The following is a 20,375-nucleotide window of genomic DNA, read 5'->3' on the forward strand; positions in this document are numbered from 1 at the left end:
CCTGCTGCGGACTCCTCTACGTTGGTGAGGCACACTGCAAAATGAGGGACCACTTCGTCATTCACCTCCACACCCTCCGGCCACAAGCGGGACGTTCCAGTCGCCAAACATTTTAACTTCCATTCCCATTCCCATTCTAGTGTGTCAATCCATGGCCTCCTCTTGTGCCAAGATGAGGCCACCCTCAGGGTGGAGGAGCAACACTTATATTCTGTCTGGGTGGCCTCCAATCTGAAGGCATGAATATTGACTTCTCCTTCCGGTGAAAAAATTCCTCCCGTCCCCCCCCCCCCTTCACTTCTTTTCACCTGGGTCCTCTCCTCCTTCCCTTTCTCCTAATGTCCACTCTTCTCCCCTGTTAGATTCCTTCTTCTCCAGTCCTTGACCCTTCCCTGCCCACCTGGCTTCACCTATGACCTTCCAGCTAGCCTCTTTTCCCCTCCCCCACCTTTTTGTCCTGGCATCTTCCCCCTTCCTCCTCAGTCCCGAAGAAGGGTCTCCCCCCCCCCCCAAACGTTGACTGTTGACTCTTTTCCATCCGGTTCCTCCAGCATTTTGTGAGTTTTGCTTTGATTAAAGTAAGTTGCCGGGTGACAGTGCAGGGCCTGGTAACGCAAAACACAAAACATCTTGAAAATCAGAAAATGTTGGAAACATTCTGCAGTTCAGGCACTATCTGCGTCAGGAGAAACGGATAGGTTTCCATAGATGCTGCCTCCAAAGCTGAGCACTTGCAGCGAAACTTGTTTTTATTTTTGGATAAAATCGCTTGTTCTCTGCAGCGTTCCCGACGCGGTTCAGGAAAACTGACTGATTTCCGCGAGACTTAATGGGGGGTGAGGGGGTGTTACATGAAAGGTTTAAAGGGATCCAGGGCACCACTGCTCAATACAAGAGGACGTGGCTTTAAGGAAAGGGGAGGAAAGTTCAAGGGGGCTATTAGGGGAAGGTTGGTGAGAGGAACCACTCAGAGAGTGGGTGGTGTGTGGAATGCACTGCCTGAGTCAGTGGTGGAGGCAGATACACTGGTGAAATTTAAGAGACAGGTATACGGAGGAATTTAAGGTGGGGGGGGGGTATATGGAAGGCAGGGTTTAAGGGTCGGCACAAGGTCGTGGGCCGAAGGGCCTGTACTGTTCTATGTTCTAAAATTTGAGCTGTTGTTGATGGCTCAGTGAGAAACGAAATAATGAAATCACATGATAAATAGTTCCGTTCAGTGACAAGTACTTAAGACCACAGTCGTTTGACGGATTTGAAGTGTCTTTTAACCCGACACGGAACAATGAACAACTGCTGTACTGTAGCTTGTGATACATTTCTGGAATATGATACTCCCAGGATCTTACTCATCAACAACAGAACCATCGGAGTCCTGAACAGGCTGGTTCAATTAGTAATCCTCGCCTACGTTGTCGGGTGAGCGCGTATTGAAATGCATTCGGACTTTCCAGTCGCATAACCTGTTAAAAGTGTTTGTAACAATGAGCATAATGTGATATTTTTAATGATTGCTTTATAACTATCATTTACGAAATCCCTGTGGACTTCGGCCGTCCAGCCACATCTATGAAGTGCGCCTCTGGATTTCGGTGAAACGTTTAACGAAGCGGTTTTTAAAAAGCGCCTGGTGTAGTTTTGGTGTGTTGTCAACTGTGGCTCAGCTAGAACAAATTTTTTTAACCGCTGAGATGGTTAGAATATATTTTTGTTTTTTTTTCATTGATGAACGCGCATTTTGTTAGCATTTCTTGTCCATCTCTGAATGCAGGAAAGGCGAGGTGAGAACTCGAGCGGTGAGGTTGTTGCATAGGGAATTCCAGGATTTTGACCTGCTATAAGGAGGAATGAATCTATGTATATTTACAAAACAGTTTAGCGTGTCACTTGGATGAAATCTTAGAGGCAGTGGTGGAGTAAGGTTCTGACCGGTCGTGGGAGCGTGGCATATTTTAATTGAAGGTACATACCCACCTATATGGATTTTATGCATTGCATGATATTACACCCTTCGGCGCTAGTTTTATTAGTGCTGCATGTTGCTTCAGAATAGCTCGTTGCCATTACTGTATTCTAGGATGCAATAAAATTGTTTGCCCGCCTCGTATTTATTACTATTAATATTAAATACAACGAACAGCGAGTTCAAAACACCAGAAAGTTCAGTGGTGAAAACTAAAGTTTCAATGACGGAATCATCGACAGGGATAGAATGAAGATGGGAATGTAAAAGAAGCGATAGGTTTAGATGTCTGATAGCTATGTGGGAAGAAACTGTTTCTGTGTGGTCCTCCAGGCTTTTGAGCTCCCAGGGGGTGGAAGGTCAGAAAGGAATGGCCAGAAGTCCAGACATCCTTAACCATACTGCCTTCCTGATACTACACACCATGACGATCGACGGAAGGGAAGGAAGTGACAAGTCTGTAACGCTCTGGGCGGTGTCTGTCAGTCCAGAGCAGAGCAGTCGCAACCCGTCGGGATAATTCCTAATGTGCATCTGTGGAACTTCAAGAGAATCCTCGTGGACCAGCCGAATATTCTCAGCTACCTAAGAAATCGCACAATCTGATACTTTTTCTTGGTTACTGCATCAGCGTGGAAGAGACCAAGGGAGGTTGCTGGTGAAATGGATGCTTAGGAAATAAAAGCTGTGACCATCAGACACATTAAAGAGGACCAGGTTGTGTTCACTCCCCCCACACTAATCCCCTGAGCTTCCTTAGGTCAACAGCCAGCCCTTCCTCTTGCTAGCATTAATGACCAAGTTGTTATAATCGCTTTCACAACAACTTGTGGAATGGGGAAGTGGGAAAGGGGATGGGAGGGTACTTTCCTGTACTCCGTCTGTTGACCTTTGTTAATCGGTGTATAACAGTGAAGTCATCACCAAACTTGAAGGTCAAGTTGGCACTATATCTGGCCACACAGACATGGGAGTAGAGCAGTGGACTAAGCACCAGTGTTGAGGGTCAGGGTGGATAAAACGCTACAACCAATTCAAACCGATTGAAGTTTGCCACTCAACATCTAGCAGCCAATGGTAGATCCTCCCCCACCCCACCCCACCCCCAGCCAAGGTCCAAGGGTTTAAGAGAAGACCTTATTAGGTATTATGATGTTGAAACTGAGCTTCCATCAATGAATATCAGCCTGACATATGTATTTTTATTGTCAAAGTGATACAGGTCTGACGGTGTCCTCTATAGATCTCCTCTATCTTGTATGCAAGTTGCAGGCATTGTAGATTGTCTGGGAGGTTGGTGCTGATGTGGGCCATTATCAATCTCTCAAAGCACTTTGTGAAGAAGTTCTGAAGAAGAGTCTCGACCCAAAATGTCAACTGTTCATTTACTTCCATAGATACTGTTCGAACTGTTGAATTCCTCCATCATTTTGTGTGGGTTGTTTTGGATTTCCAGCATCTGCAGATGTTAGAAAGCACTTCATTCTGTTTGATGTTACAGCTTCAGGTTAGTATTCCTTGAGACAGGACACAGTACTTTCCTTGTGGATGATGATGATGGCCACAGTCATCCAGCATCTGCATTTGTCTTTATGCTGCCTCCCTATTCTAGATTTAATTCAGAGCTGATGCCTGAAGAATACATCTCACGGTACTCTGAATGCATGTACTCTGAATCACGGTACTCTGAATGCATGTACTCTGAATCACGGTACTCTGAATGCATCATCAGTGATGTAACCTGGGGTCATCGGGTGTTTTGGATCTTTCACCCTCACTCAGGCAACCCAGCTGTGGTTGATCAAGCCATGAATTGTGTTCAGGATGCATGTGCTGCAGATGCCCATGGACTTGTTCTGTCCATCCAGGGCCATCTTAAGGCTTTCTCTGCTGCCTCGGTGACGCTCAAGATGGTTCTCTGCCTCCGTGTACCAGCAATGCCCAATGGGCTGAGGGCTCTGTGAAGAGTCTGTCCAGTGAAGCCCTGGCAGCACACTTCAATGGGCAACAGACACAAAATGCTGGTGGAACGCAGCAGGCCAGGCAGCATCTGCAGGGAGAAGCACTGTCGACATTACGGGCCGAGACACCTGGGTCTCTGTACTTTTTCCCATCGATGCCGCCTGGTGTGTTGCGTTCCACCAGCATTTTGTGCGTGTTGCTTGAATTTCCTGCATCTGCAGATTTCCTTGTGTTTGCACTTCAATGGGCATGCACGTTGCCTCCCATCCCCCCCACCCCGCCTCCAGCAGCTGCTGGCCAGCTCCTCATATACAGTTATCGTGTAACCTTTAAAGATTGTGTTATTCCTGTAAATCCAACAGGAATGAGAAAGGAGGAGCAGAGTTATTGAAAATGAGGGTGGAAAGAGGAATAGTATGCCGAGCAACCAGGCTAACATCTGCTGGACAGTGGAGTCAGGCTGTAATGGTAGGTTTGGTGAATAGCTTGCCGAGAACTTGTGGAGTTAATCCATGCTGCCAATGAGGACCACTAACCAGCCTAATGGGACTTGCCATGGAGCTGGTTGGACAATGTCTCTTCCATTTTAGCTCTGAGACCGAGTAAAATAGGTGATTCTGGGAAATCAGTGCAGTGTGCTAGGTACTTGCTCCCCAGTTGCTGATGAAAGATTGTCTTCAACAGGATCTATAGGACAACAACATTGTTTGCAGTTAATAATGCTTTAAAAATTATGAAGTTTATGTAACTTAAGCTGTACGGGCCCCCCTCCAGGACACAAATATGTCTACTGTATATTATTGCTATTAAGAAAAGGCAATATTCTGCACAATCTGAATGGTCTTGTTCACAAACACAATTCAGATATTGAAGCTCAGTTAATGTGGGATGTAAACGTCTTATAATTCATTCATAACTTAAAGATCTTGCTGTTGGCATGTTATAGTGATGTGTCCAAATGGTAATCACAGATACTAACAGGTAATTCAAGGCACTTAAAATCTTGCTACCAAGAATAATAAACCAAAGGGCTTGGAATGTTTTAGTAAGTAGCACTGATTGACAACAGAAGTTGATAAGGTACAGATTGAATGTAAATTAATAAGAAACATTAGAGTTTGTAAGAAATTCTGCTACAATGTATAAAGCATGATTAAGATTTGGGGCTCATGGAAAACAGCAGTAGGAGAAATTATAATGGGGAAATAAATGAAATATTGAGAAATTAAACAATTATTTGGTATCTATCTTGTTGCTGGTGATAATAAAATAAAATGAATGGGCCCAGAACACACACATTCTTATGACATTCTCCAATATATTTTGTTTACTTGTGCACAAGGAGAACAGCATGGCTCCTGTCACCCACATTGCTCTGAATCCAGGGTAGAAAACTGCTATTTTTATACAGAATTAGCTTATCAGTTATGGATATTGACCATCTGGTATACTGTATATGTTTGAATTTGTTACTTGCAAGATTAATTGCCATTCATAGTAGAGATGTTAAAAGTGAATAGAAACTACAAACCGACAACCGATGATATTTTGAAGTTAGTAAAGCATTTGTCCCTTAGTTGCTGGGTGTGTTTCACATCCTTCTATTATTTCTTTCTCATCTGTTTCCAGCACCCTTACTGTGTAAAGGGAAGCAATGTTCTTCTAGCTTGATTATACACTGCCACAATCATTCCCACCTACCTTGTCTGCAGTAAGCAAGGTTGGCTCCAGCCATCTCAATTCAAAGGTCTTACTTGACTACAACCTCCCCAGGCTATCCTTGCCTGGGTATTGTCTTTAATCCTAAATCTTTAATACTTTCACACTGCCTCTTCTTTGTCCTGTAGAGGATAACATAAATCTTACTTAATTTCAACAGCACTGGGTTTCTGAAACTCAGGGACTGTTAGCTGTTGATTTCAGAGATGTGTGTACGATACTCCTGTCTAATAATGGCACAAGTACTATCTCTCTTAGACAGCAGGAAGTCTAGCTCTCGATTTTGAAGGGTCACAGTGCAGATTGCCAGCATCTTGGCAGTAATGTCATTGATAGCCTGACTTGTATCATGTAGCACTGAGGGGGTATCATTAGCCTATTTCTCCAGCAGCATCGAGCCCATGTTAATGCTGTCACAAGCCATTCTGGCAAGTTCCCAGAACAGGAACACAACAATCCAGAAACACTTAGTCTCCATAGTCTTTCGATGGTAGCCCCACACAGCAGGATGTAGAGAGGGAGGAGGCAGCTAGTATGTCTATGGTACCACATAGGTCAGATAACAACAACCCCTGCATGGCTTTGGTTCAGATGACAGATCCCATTTTAGAAGGAGTACTCCTAGCCACTAGTGATAGGCTTATCAGCCAGTACGTAACAGTAACGGATTTGGAGGTTACTGCTTGTATAGATATTGCACATACTGTTACCAAATCTAGTCCTGTCCCTTGATGATTTCAGTAACATACTTCACCCCTATCTCTATGTAGCAGCTTCAGAGCAAGGGAGGTTATGCAATCATTGTATGCCATTTGATACTATATTGTGTATTTAATATTTCAGTAGAATTCAAGTAATATTGTAAACTTATTGCTTGATTAAGCATTCTTGTTCGTTTAACTAATTCATTACGGGTTATATGTAAAAGTAAGTGAATTGCGTACGCAATGACGCGACCACGTCTCGCTTAAAGTAAAAAAGAAAGTACAGAAGTTTTCCTGGGCTCCCATATTTTTGCTTTCAATTAGCTTAATATTTTGGAGTTACAAAACGTAATACTATCCCTTAAAACAAACTCTCTGTGATTCAGTGGTGCAGGCCACATTGGCAAGCCACCTTCCAGAAGTATGGACAACCTCTCGAGCACACCCATGCTGGCTGATTAGTATGCGACGCATATTGATAACTAAGGCAAAGAAAAGTGTTAGAAGTGTTGGTGTTGTGAGATACTTCTACATTTAGCCAGGTTACCCAGAACTTGTGATGCACAGTGATTACTTATGGTGGCAAATAGCAAAGGTCAAGAGTTTAGTCCATCAGTCCTTACCATCAACGTTCTTCTGGCCATTTGTTCCCTGGTCTGCTGGCACTGCTGGCTTAGTTTACGAGGTGTTCCTCAGACCCATAAATAGGATATATGGTCAGCATCACTTGGAATAGACCTTCACAGCAGGCAGTTCTATTGTCATTAGGCTCTCACCAGCACCCAGTCTCCTGGCTGGAAGGTGTGACACACTGCAGCCAGCATGACCTTCCAGCTTTAAGTAACTGTTGATGGAAACCTTTTTTTTAATTAGGTTTTTTATACATTTTCTACATCGCTACAGATAAAAAAAAACAGATCAAAATGAAGAGCATTAATACAGTGCAAAAATAAACATACAACAATAATATAATACAAAAGAAGATAATTGAGAAAGCACCCAAATTGAAGACATGTAAAATTAGTATCCTCCCCAAGCCCCGCAACAAAAAAAAACTCCAGAGCAACCACAACACAATATAGAGAATATAAATCAGGACATTCAAACCCCCAAAACTGTAAATACACTTAGCAACAGAAGATATTGATGCCTACTACCAAAAAAAAAGAGCTGAAAGCAAGGGACTGAAAAAAAAATCTTAGTTAGGAGGAAGGTTATGAAAGTACTCAATAAAAGGTCCCCAGACCTTATGGAACTTTGTATCCGAATTAAAAACTGAATAATGAATTTTTTCAAGGTCTAAGCAGGACATAATATCATTACCCATTGAGCATGCGTGGGCGGGGCAACATCTCTCCATCTAAGGAGGATTAAACGTCTAGCCAGGAGAGAAGCAAAAGATAATATTCGACACTTGGTCGAACTCAGACGTAAATCTGTCTCACCCAAAAAACCAAACAAAGCAATTAAAGGGTTAGGTTCTAGGTGGTGATTCAGAATATAAGATAACGTTGTGAAGACATCTTTCCAAAATTTCTCCAAGCTAGGACAGAACCAGTACATATGAATAAGAGAGGCCTCGCCCCTTTTGCATTTATCACAAAGAGGACTAATATTAGGGTAAAATCAAGATAGTTTAGATTTAGACATATGGGCTCTATGAACAATCTTAAACTGTAAAAGGCAATGGCAAGCACAAAGAGAGGTTGAATTAACCGATTTGAGAATCAAGTCCCAAGTCTCATCAGATAAGGAGATATTTAAATCATGCTCCCAAGCCATTCTAATTTTATCCACAGGGGCACGCCCTGTAATTTATCACGAATAAATGATATTAAACCTTTACCTAGTGGATTAATAGAAAGAAATAAATCCATGACATTTTTCTCAGGCATTTCAGGGAAGTTAGGAATTAAAGGATTAATAAAGTGTCTAATTTGGAGATATCTAAAAAAATGAGCATTGGGCAGATTAAACTTAGCAGAGAGCTGTTGAAAACATGCGAAGCGATTGTCAATAAAAAGATCTTCAAAATGTCTAATGCCCTTCCTATACCAATCATGGAATGCTGAATCATACGTAGTAGGTAAAAAAAGGTGATTATGTAAGATAGGGCTAGAAAAGGAAAAACCATGGAAACCATAAAGTTTCCTAAACTGAGCCCATATATGCAAAGTGTGTCTAACAAGAGGATTAACAATTAATCTGGACAAGCTACTAGGGAGTACAGAGCCAAGAAGTGCAGAGACAGATAAATCTTTAGTGGAACTCAACTCCATTGCCACCCAATTAAGGCACTCGGGTTGGCCATGGGAAAAAGACCAAAAGGTAGCACAACATATATTGGCTGCCCAATAATATAAACGAAAGTTAGGTAAAGCCATGCCACCCTCTTTTTTAGAGTTTTGGAGATAAACTTTATTAATTCTAGAGCGCTTATTTTCCACAGATATGACAAAATAATAGAGTCTAAGGAATCAAAAAAAGATTTAGGAATAAAAATTGGGATTGATTGAAATAAATATAAAAGTTCAGGGAGAACATACATTTTAACAACATTAATACGACCTACCAAAGACATAGATAGAGGTGACCATTGTAACAGACTCTGTTTTATAGTATATGAAAGATTGGCAAAATTTTCACGAAAGAGATCTTTAAACTTCCTTGTGACTGTAATCCCAAGATAAGTAAACTGATTATGAACTACTTTAAAAGGGAGATCACGAAATGTTAATTCTCGTGCTTCTTTATTAGTTGGGAAAAGTTTGCTCTTATGTAAATTAAGTTTATAGCCAGAGAACTGGCTAAATTGATCAAGAAGTGAAAATATTGGAGGTAAGGATGTAGACGGATTTGAAAGAAAAAGTACTAAGTCATCAGCATAAAGAGAAACTTTATGCTCAACACCCCCTCTCCAAATCCCGGTCAATTCAGGACAATTTCAAAATGCTATCGCCAAAGGTTCTATAGCCAAATCAAAGAGAAAGAGACTTAAAGGGCATCCCTGATGGGTGCCACGTTTGAGGTTAAATAACTGGGATTTCTGAAAATTAGTCAAAACAGAGGCAGTAGGACACAAATACAGCAATTTGATCCAAGAGATAAAACTTTGACCGAAGTCAAATTTTTCTAAAACTGCAAAAAGGTAGTTCCACTCTATATGATCAAATGCTTTCTCCACATCGAGGGAAATAACACATTCAGGAATCCCAGTTGGAGGTGAATATAAAATGTTAAATAAACACCGAATGTTAAAAAAAGGAAGACGGTTTTTAATAAAACCAGTTTGATCATCAGAAATAATACAGGGAATAACAGTTTCTAATCTGTAAGCCAAAGGTTTGGCCAAGATTTTAACATCAACATTAAGCAAAGAAATTGGCCTATATGAGGAACACTCTGTTGGGTCTTTACCCTTTTTTAGTGAAAGAATAATAGATGCCTCATTAAAAGAGGGTGGCAATTTACCGTAATTAAACGAGTCAGACAATACTGAGAATAACTGAGGAGAAAGAAGTGAAGAGAATGATTTATAAAATTCTACGGGGAACCCATCAGGTCCAGGAGATTTCCCTGAAGACAATGCAGAAATTGCAAAAGATACTTCTTCTGATGATATAGGCGTGTTAAGTTTGGCTTTAAAATCAGATGAAAGCGAAGGAATATTCAGATTATTTAAACAATGATCAACAGAGATATTCTCATTCAAAGATTCAGAGGAATAAAGTTGAGAATAGAAACTTTTAAATGCGTCATTGATTTCTAAGTGATCCGATGTAAAGTCTCCATTCTCCTTCCGGATCTTTGTAATATGTTGTTTGGCTTTGGAACGCCTCAGCTGATTGGCTAGAAATTTGCCAGATTTGTCACCATGAATACAGAAGCGACTCTTACTTTCAAGAAGTTGGCGTTCGACAGGTTGAGTAGACAGAAGATTAAATTTAGTTTGAAGTTCTACACGCTTCTTGTATAATTCAGGATTCTTAGTTTGAGCATACAGTTGATCCAATTCTTTAATCTGATTAATGAGGTCTAATCGATCTGCACAGGACTTTCTATTAAGATTATTTGACCCCTCAAATATGCTTTCATGGCATCCCAGACAATCTGGGATGACATTTCAGATGATGTATTGGTGTTAAAATAAAAGGTTATCTGAACTTTAATAAATTTTAGAAAATCATCATCCGATAGTAAAGTCGAGTCAAAACGCCAATGTTTATTCCTCTGAGGGAACATCTGCTGTTGCTTCCTTAGCAAAGGAGTCAGTTCATTTGTTCCCGCTAGTCCAGGGGTTCTTAATCTTTTTATGCCACGGGCTCCTACCATTAATTGAGGGGTCCACGATCCCCAGGCTGGGAACCCTTGCTCTGTCATCCTTCCTGTTAGTATGAGCCACGTATTTTATAACAGCAATTGCAACAAGTAATTGAAAAGCAGAAAAAGGTTCATAGTTAGTTCACTATATTTTATTGGAGTTCTGAAGAGGGGAGAAACCCAAGGTAGTTTCCATAATTGCCCATTGGCATAACGAGGTTGGCTGTCTACAAACAAAACAAAACACTGGTGGACATGCCCATCCCTTTCGTATCCACCATCCGATCACCGTGTTTGTTGATGTGAATCAAAGGACTATAAAATCATACATTTAGAACATCATTTCTAAAATATATTAATGTCACTATGACTAGTGATGAAATGTCTGCAAGCTAATTGCCAAGCTCGGCAAACACCACAATATCAAATGTATCTACTCTGTTCAAAACAAAAATATTACCAGTCACAAGTGGTTACATGAGCCATATGTGTATAAGGCAGGTAATCTTAAAGTTTACAGTGAAACCTTAGCAGAAGTTAATCAAGTTCAAGTTCAAATTAAGTGTCATTCAACCATAAGTACATACCCATGAATACAGCCATTTGAAACAGCATTGCTCTGGTGCCAAGATGCAAAACACAGTACCAATAGTCATACACATTATAAGGCACATATAAGACGACAAGGACAAATAAGAAAGCAGTGAAATACAGTCACACACAAAAACATGTAGTCCAGGACCCTGAGTTCCTGAATGTTGCAGCAGTCTGCAATTGAACACAATATGGATTGTCTTTTGCCAAGTGAATACTGGGGCGGGGGTGGGCAGCACAGAATCCAGTTTGAACACTGCACCACATTGCCTCTGAGGGAGCACCCCAACTCAGACACTTCACCCCTGGGTGGCTGTGATAAGGCGACACTGTGGCTTGAGGCCTAGTTCTTATTACAATTGAGGCCACGCAGGCCTCCCACCGTCTACCAATAAACCAGTGAATATGACTTGCAGCATTCCACATTAATCATGTTCAACAGGATCTTGTGATCACAAGAAAGTTGACTAAGGTCATTACTTGCTGTTAGGCTGGTCACTGCCACCCTCTGATGCAGGCAGCAGAATGCTCCACACCAAGTCCAGCTCCTTTGGTTTCTCTGCCAACAAGCCGCATAATGACGGGGTAGATCTGCAGCACTGTAAGTTCTTAATGTCTAGCAGGGTCTTGCAATTGTAAAAAATACGTTTTAAAAAGACACTAACAGCTTTGGTTGGCCCATTGGAAGCTATTGCATCCAACCACGCTGCCATTTTACCATGCGTGTAATCTGGTAATGATTAGTTAATATTTGGTTACTGTCAATTTAGTTAAATATAAAACAAAGCTGTAAGTTAAAATAATATTACGGGACAGCTTTCACAATACTCTTAAGGCAACGTACAATATTACCCAGAGGCTACAGTGGAGGAATCAGGAAGTATCGCAGAAGTATAGTCCTTATTCCCCTCAACAGTTTTAATCCCTTAATTTTGGAATTTCTTTGGACAATATTGTAAAATAGTCATAATTTTGCTTAACTCTTCTCATCTCACACGGTTAACAGTGTATGTTTTCCTTTAACCTAGATTGCAACTTATTTACAATAACTTTTATTAAGGTAGGCATCCCTACTAGAGTTAATCCAGGATACTTTTGAACACATTTACGCCAGCATTCCACATTTCATTAACGTCAATGTCTTCTGTCCGACACTACTTTATGCCAATCTATTATGCGAGGGAAACATTTTCTGAGAGTTCCGACTAGATCGGCTCAAGGTACAGTTGAATCCATTTCAGTCATCCCCTCTGCACCCCTTCACCTCCTGTCTCCTGTAGTGATCTTGTCAGGGCACTGGCTGGCGCTGACCTCACCGACTCAGGAAGCACCACTTGGCACGAGCCTTTTTGAAATCGTGCCGGGGGGTGGGGGGTAAGGGCTATTATCCTTTGCCTGTTCTTTCTATCTCACTTTCTTCTTCAACTTTTGCTTTTTTTACAGAACTAATCTAACAGTTTTTGCATTTCACATCTACCTTGAGCAATCACAGGCTCAATGTTCTCCTCACATTTCCTTTCTCTAACAACATATCTGCAGACACTCACTTAGTCCATTCCATCAATACAGTATCTTTCTAAACTACTCTATGCTTTCTGGTCCAAAACATACAAACATACATGCTACCGGAGTCCGTTAAAGTTCCGGGCAGGGGATTTTCACGCTGCCACTCATGCATACAAAATCAAGGTGCAAACACACACGCACACAGACACACACATTTTGGAATTCCTTCTTTTTAAAAGCCACACCCTTACCAAATTTTCCTGTGCTCCCTGTGGAACCCGACCCAGACCAGGACTCTTTGCGTGGGATATGACCTGGATCAGGCAACCTCGTGTGGGACCATGGCCCAGACCACAGCAACCTAATACAGGCCATGATCCGACCACAGCTGCAGCTTTCCTATGTTGGCAACTAAGGTGTTGGTGTACCTTGACTACTCCAGAATAGGAAATGAGTATCCCAGCAGCAGACTCAAACATGAGCAGCCTAGGATTTAGGACCGATTGGCTACAGTGGCTGAATTCCTTTCTCCTTTATAATGATGCCAAGTGTTCCTTGATGGAACCTCCAAATAACTGTCATCCCCAATATTAAAATAAAACAACTAAAATAGCTGGGCCCAGAACACAAGCACTCTTATGAGTTAAACATACTTTATTTACTTGTGCACAAGGAGAAGGGCATGGCCCCGTCACTCACATTGCTCTGAATCCAGGAGAGAAAATTGCTATTTTCACACAAAATTGGCTTATCACTTACAGGTGTTGACCATTTGGTAAACTGTATATGTTCGAATTCGTTACTTGCAAGATCAATTGCCATTCGTGGTAAAGATGTTAAAAATTACTAGAAGCTACAAGCTGACAACCGATGGCACTTTGAAGTTAGTAAAGGAATGGTCCCTTTGCTGGCTGTGTTTAACATCCTTCCATTATTTGTATCTCATCTGTTTCCGGCACCCTTACTGTGTAAAGGGAGGCAACGTTTTTCTAGGCTGATTACACACTGCCACAGTCATTCTCACCTACCTCGATGTTGACAGAGGACGTTATCGAAACTCTGAGATTTATGTGATTATCGGTCTGGACTGTAGTTTATATTGATCTCCTTTAGTCTTCTGTGTTTTCTTTTTAGTTGCCAATTGGCAAGTTGGGGGGGGGGGTTAGGGGTTTGTGGGAGATCTGTTAATTTTTGTGCGAGGATGGGATTGGGGATCTGGGGTCTGGTGTTCTTGTTGGTTTTTTCCGTGAGGTGCATTTGTTAGTTTTGTTGTGTGCCAGAGAGGGATTTGAGGGTTTGATGTTATTGTTGCTGTTTTTCTTCCTTGAGAGCGATAGGTTAGTTTTTTTTGTGAGGGAGCAGGTTGGGGGTTTGGGGTCGATGTTCCAACTGCCATTTTCCAGCTGGGCAATCAGTCAGTTTTTGCGCGAGGGAGGGATTGCGGAGTTTGGGGGTTTGCGAGTTTATGTTCCTTTTTCTTTTCTCATGCGGGTGGGGGAGGAGTTTGATGCTTTTCTTTCAATGACCTCCGCAGTTTTTCTCTATCTCATGGCTACCTGGAGAGGATGAAACTCAGACTTGTATTCTGCATGCATATTTTGAGAATAAAATGATCCTTTGAACCTTTTCCAGTAAACAAGGTTCGCTCTAGCAGTCTTGCATCAAAGGTCTCACTCGACTACAGCTGCCCCAGACTACTCTTGCCTGGATGTCGTCTTTAACTGTTGCCTTACTGGAACTTCCAGTCTTCACTACAGAAGATGCAGTAAGTGTGGCAGAAGTGGGGCTAATAATGCCAAGAATAAAAAGCTATTAATATAATTAATGAGGAAGTTTTGGAGGAACTAAAACTAACCAAATCTCCTCAAGCTAGCAGTTTGCATCATAGAATTCTAACAGAGGCTGCTCCAGAGAAAACAACATTCTGCAGATTTTCAGACACGCTCAGTGAGTTGAAAGACAAGATGTGCAAACACTGATTAAGAAAGTGTGGTGAACTATATATACCTGTCTGGACACGCCCTCCCGTTGACTGCTCCTGTGGCTCCTCCCACTGGCTGAATGAAAGATGCTGACGAATCAGCATACAGGAGGGAGATTGAAAATCTGGCTGTCATCCCACACCAGCAACCTCATGGTTAATATCAGCAGGACCAAGGAACTGATTATTGGCCAGGAGGAGGAAACAGGAAGTCCGTGAGCCAGTCATCGTCAGGGGACCAGAGGTGGAAAGAGGCAGCACCTTTAAATTCCTTGGTGTTATCGCTTCAGAGGATCCGTCCTGAGGCCAGCACATAAGTGCCATCACAAGGAAAGCAGGGCAACTCTTCTACCTCTTCAGAAGTTTGCGAAGATACGACATGACATCTGAAACTTTGACAAAGTTGTATCGATGTGCGGTGGAGAGCATATTGACTGGCTGCACCACAACCTGATATGGGAACACCGTGGAGCACTGTCGCAGGAAAGCAGCATCCCTCATCAAGGACCCCCACCATACAGGCCATTGTCTCTCTTCTCTCTGCTACCATCAGGAAAAAAATATAGGAGACTCAGGTCCACACCACCAGGTTCAGGAACAGTTATTACCCCTTAACCATCAACCAGTGGAAATAACTTCACTCGTCCCATCACTGAACTGCTCCCACAACCTATGGGCTCAGTTTTATCTCATGTTCCTGATATTTCTTGCTATGTATTTATTTATTTAATATTTTTTTCTTTTCTTTTTGATTTCCACAGTTTGTTGTCTTTAGCACATTGGTTACTTGTCTGTCCTGCTGGGGGCAATCTTTCATTGATTCCATTGTGTTTCTTGGACTTACTGTGTATGCCCACAAGAAAAATGACATATAAGTACTATATGATGACATATATGTACTTTAATAATATATTTACTTTAAACTTTGAACTCCCTTTAAACACTCCAGGGCCCTGGTTCACATGAAAATTTATTATAGTACTTTGCAGAATCTTAAATAAAAGTGAATTAAATCTCTCTTGTAGTTCCCAACAACACCTAGTATTCCAGAAAAAATTTAACTCCAGCAATACCAAAATCTCAAATGCATTGGGTTAAAGGAGGTTTACTGTATACATGACTCAGTTCCTTTAGAATCTATTGCAGTACATATACACATAATTCATTTCCCTTAGAGTAGCCAAACAGTTACTATTTTTGTTGAATGCTGACCAGACCATCTTCATTTGTTACTGTATTTCAGATGGGTGTTTATGTGGGAGAAAGGCTACCAAGAATTTGACTACCCCTTCTCCTCAGTCACCACCAAAGTGAAAGGTATTGCCTTTACAAATTCAACTGAGTTTGGAGAACATATTTGGGATGCACCTGAGTATGTTATTCCTCCACAGGTACAGTTTCAAACTTTGGGGGGAGAGGGGAGAAGAACTTATTGAGATTGTGAATATGAACATTTAGTTTCTGTATCTTAAAATGGTTCCCTCTAGTTAAGTAAGTTCAGGATAGTTCGATGCTTGTGGAATAGATTAACTTTGTAATGATCTCAGGTATCCCAGTAACAAGAACTTCAGCAATTTCAATGGTTCAATGGTTCCATTTAACATCAGAGGATGTAGACAGTACACAACCTGAAATTCTTACTCTTCACGGACATCCACAAAAACAGAGAGAACTCTAAAGAATGAATGACAGTAAAACATTAGAACCCCAAAGCCCCCCTCCCATGCACAAGCAGCAGCAAAGCATCAACCCTCCCCACCCCTCCCCATTCCAGCAGGAAGATCAGCACCCACCACCCACCAATAGCAAAGCCCCCACAGGGAGACCACGATCTGCAGTCCAACAAAAAAACAATTGTTCACCTGACATGTCACTGCCCCTCTCCTTTTCTCTTTCTCTCTACCCCCTCTCCCCCACCCTAACAAGGGACAGAGAGGAGTTGCCCCCTTTTCCACAGCACCTTTAATTCATAAGTGTATGGATGGAAAGATTGAGTAAAGAAAGGAAACTATTATTATTAGGTACTTAACACGGGTTCCATTATAGATCAAACTCATTTTAGAAGTGTCAATGTGTTCATGTTCCAAATGCCCAGTATGGCTATTTGAGGCTGAAACTTTTCTCTGCTACTTTTAATGCAGTTTCTAATGCAATTTTGTCAGATTTCTATACATACTATTTTAAGAAGCAGTATGTGGGTGCTTGTCGCAAATAAGTCCCTCAATGTAGGGTACATTCATCAATCGGTCAGGAAACAAATTTGTGTTTTGCTGAAGAAGTAACTTAAATAAATACTAATTCAGACGATCCAAATCCTAACCAAAAGCAGAAGTATTTTGTAGTTAAGTGTCAGCCTGTACCATAATACTTCTGTGAACATTAATGTGTGTTTAATATGATGGTGGTTTGAGTTACCAAAATTTGCTTTTAATTAATTAAAACATCTTTATTAAGGTACTTATTTTTCCTATAATAAGCTATACAACTAGATGTATTTCATCAAATGCAGAGGGAATGTACCAGATTTATATGGGAATAACAATGAGTGTATTACCCATTTTTATAATGGAGGGAATCAACTTCTGGAATATGTACATGAGTAGTTAAGTGCAAAAATTCAGAAGTTGATGTTAGAAAGTTCATTGATTTCACCATTGCATTCTTTCCTGGTATAATCAGCACAACTATGGAAAATCAACTTTTTTTAAAAATGGTCTAGAAGTAGACTTAATTTTTAATGGCATACTAAATCACGTTAACTGCTTAGAGCCTATCTAATTCTAAAACATTCATTTTATATGTGACACTATAACCTCCTCCAATAATTATTTCAAATTTTCATGATTCATTTGGTTTTAAAGAGTTTATGCTGGTTCAGACCACACATTAGTATTGCATGGTTTAACCCTTGGCTTCTCTGTAAATGGTTAAAAACTAAGTTTCAAAAAGGTGGCATGCAGCCAGTTGAACCTTCTCATCCTTTTCAGTAGTCCAGGTTCCAGCCAGAGCCGGGTGCTATCTGTATGGAATTTGCATGTTCTCCTCCCTGTGATCACATGGGTTTACTCTGGGTCCTTGGACATGTGGTTCAGTAGGTTAATTGGCCACTGTAAATTGTCTTTCTGTTGTCGGTGAGTGTTGGACACTGGGTGGCGTAGATGAGAATATGGACAGAGAGTAAAAGGTGGAATTAATGTAGGACTAGTGTAAATGGGTGTTTGAGCTTTGTGAGCTGACCTGACTTTCCGTGTTGTATTGCTGTATGATTCTAGAAATAGAACTTTTTATTTCTCGGTTTTCCGGCTGTGAAGATTAGTCATTGTGATTGGTTGCTCTTCCATAGAACCATAGAATATTATAGCACAGAAACAAGCCTTTTGGCCCTTCTTGGCTGTGCTGAACCATTTTTCTGCCTAGTCCCACTGACCTGCACCTGGACCATATCCCTCCATACACCTCTTATCCTTATACCTGTCCTTCTTAAATGTTAGAAGTGAGCCCACATTTACCACTTCATCTGACAGCTCATTCCACACACCCACCACTCTGTGTGAAGAAGCCCCTCCTAATGTTCCCTTTAAACTTTTCCCCCTTCACCCTTAACCCATGTCCTCTGGTTTTTTTCTCCCCTAGCCTCAGTGAAAAAAGCCTGCTTGCATTCACTCTATCCATACCCATCATAATTGTATAGACCTCTATCAAGTCTCCCCTCATTCTTCTACACTCCAGGGAATAAAGTCCTAACCTATGCAACCTTTCTCTGAAACTCAGTTTCTCAAGTCCCGTTAACATCCTTGTAAACCTTCTCTGCACTCTTTCAACCTTATTAATATCCTTCCTGTAATCTGGTGACCAAAACTGCACACAACACTCCAAATTTGGCTTCACCAGTGCCTTATACAACCTCACCATAACATTACAACTCTTATACTCAATACTTTGAATTATAAAGGCCAATGTACCAAAAGCTCTCTTTACGACCCTATCTACCTGTGAGGCCACATTTAGGGAATTTTGTATCTGTATTCCCAAATCCCTCTATTCTACTGCACTCCTCAGTGTCCTACCGTTTATCTTATGTTTATCTTATGTTCTACCTTGGTTTGTCCTTTCAAAGTGCAATACCTCACACTCGTTTGTATTAAACTCCATCTGCCATTTTTAAGCTCACTTTTCCAGCTGGTCCAGATCCCTCTGCGAGCTTTGATTCCTCTTCCTCGCTGTCCACTACACCTCCAATCTTTGTATCATCAGCAAATTTGCTGATCCAATTTACCACATTATCATCCAGATCATTGATATAGATGACAAATAACAATGGACCCAGCACTGATCCCTGTGGCACACCACCAGTCACAGGCCTCCACTCAGAGAAGCAATCCTCCACTACCACTCTTTGGCTTCTCCCACTGAGCCAATGTCTAATCCAATTTACTACCTCAACATGTATACCTAGTGACTGAATCTTCCTAACTAACCTCCCATGTGGGACCTTGTCAAAGGCCTTGCTGAAGACCATGTAGACAACATCCACTGCCTTCCCTTTGTCCACTTTCCTGGTAACCTCCTCGAAAAACTCTAATAGATCTGCTAAGCATGACCTACCACACACAAAGCCATGTTGACTCTCCCTAATAAATCCCTGTCTATCCAAATACTTGTAGATCCTATCTCTTAGTACTCCTTCCAATAATTTACCTACTATCGACATCAAACTTACTGGCCTATAATTTCCCGGATTACTTTTAGAGCCTTTTTTAAACAAGGGAACAACATGAGCTATCTTCCAATCCTCTGGCACCTCACCTGTAGATACTGACATTTTAAATATATCTGTCAGGGCCCCTGCAATTTCAACACTATTCTCCTTCAAGGTCCGAGAGAATATCCTGTCAGGTCCTGGGGATTTAACTACTCTGATTTGCCTCAAGATAGCAAGCACCTCCTCTTCTTCAATCTGTATAGGTTCCATGACCTCACTACATGTTTGCCTTATTTCCATTGACTTCATGCCAGTTTCCTTAGTAAATACAGACGCAAAAAATCCATTTAAGATCTCCTCCATTTCTTTTGGTTCCATACATAGCCGACCACTCTGATATTCAAGAGGACCAATTTTATCCCATACTATCCTTTTACTCTTAATATACCTGTAGAAGCTCTTTGGATTATCCTTCACCTTGACTACCAAAGCAACCTCAAGTCTTCTTTTAGCCCCCCTGATTTCTTTCTTAAGTTTTTTTTGCACTTTTTATACTCCTCAAGCAGCTTATTTGCTCCCTGTTTTCTATACATGTCATACATCTTTCTCCTCTTCTTTATCAGAGTTCCAATATCTCTAGAGAACCAAGGTTCTTTTTTCTTATTCACTTTGCTTTTAATCCTGACAAGAGCATACAAACTCTGCACTCTCAAAATTTCTCCTTTGAAGGCCTCCCCCTTACCAATCACATCCTTGCCAGAGAACAACCTGTCTCAATCCACGCTTTTTAGATCCTTTCTCATTTCTTCAAATTTGGCCTTTTTCCAGTTTAGAACATCAATCTGAAGACCAGATCTGTCTTTATCTATATTCAAGTTGAAACTAATGGTGTTATGATCACTGGAACCAAAATGTATCCCTACA

The 20,375-nt window shown here is 41.2% G+C and overlaps 1 protein-coding gene across 2 annotated transcripts in view; it reads left to right on the top strand.

The window, feature by feature from the left end:
* The first annotated feature begins 1,284 nt into the window (after positions 1–1,284).
* LOC132404124 (P2X purinoceptor 4-like) overlaps positions 1,285–20,375 on the top strand; it is a 66,417-nt gene continuing 47,326 nt past the window's right edge. For both annotated transcript variants that reach the window (XM_059988180.1, XM_059988181.1), the window contains exons 1-2: positions 1,285–1,419; positions 15,993–16,140. In XM_059988180.1, the coding sequence (XP_059844163.1) occupies positions 1,286–1,419; positions 15,993–16,140 (282 nt within the window). In that variant the 5' untranslated portion in view covers position 1,285. The remainder of the gene's footprint in view (positions 1,420–15,992; positions 16,141–20,375) is intronic.

This window comes from Hypanus sabinus, chromosome 13, assembly GCF_030144855.1.
Source record: "Hypanus sabinus isolate sHypSab1 chromosome 13, sHypSab1.hap1, whole genome shotgun sequence".
NCBI lineage: Eukaryota > Metazoa > Chordata > Chondrichthyes > Myliobatiformes > Dasyatidae > Hypanus > Hypanus sabinus.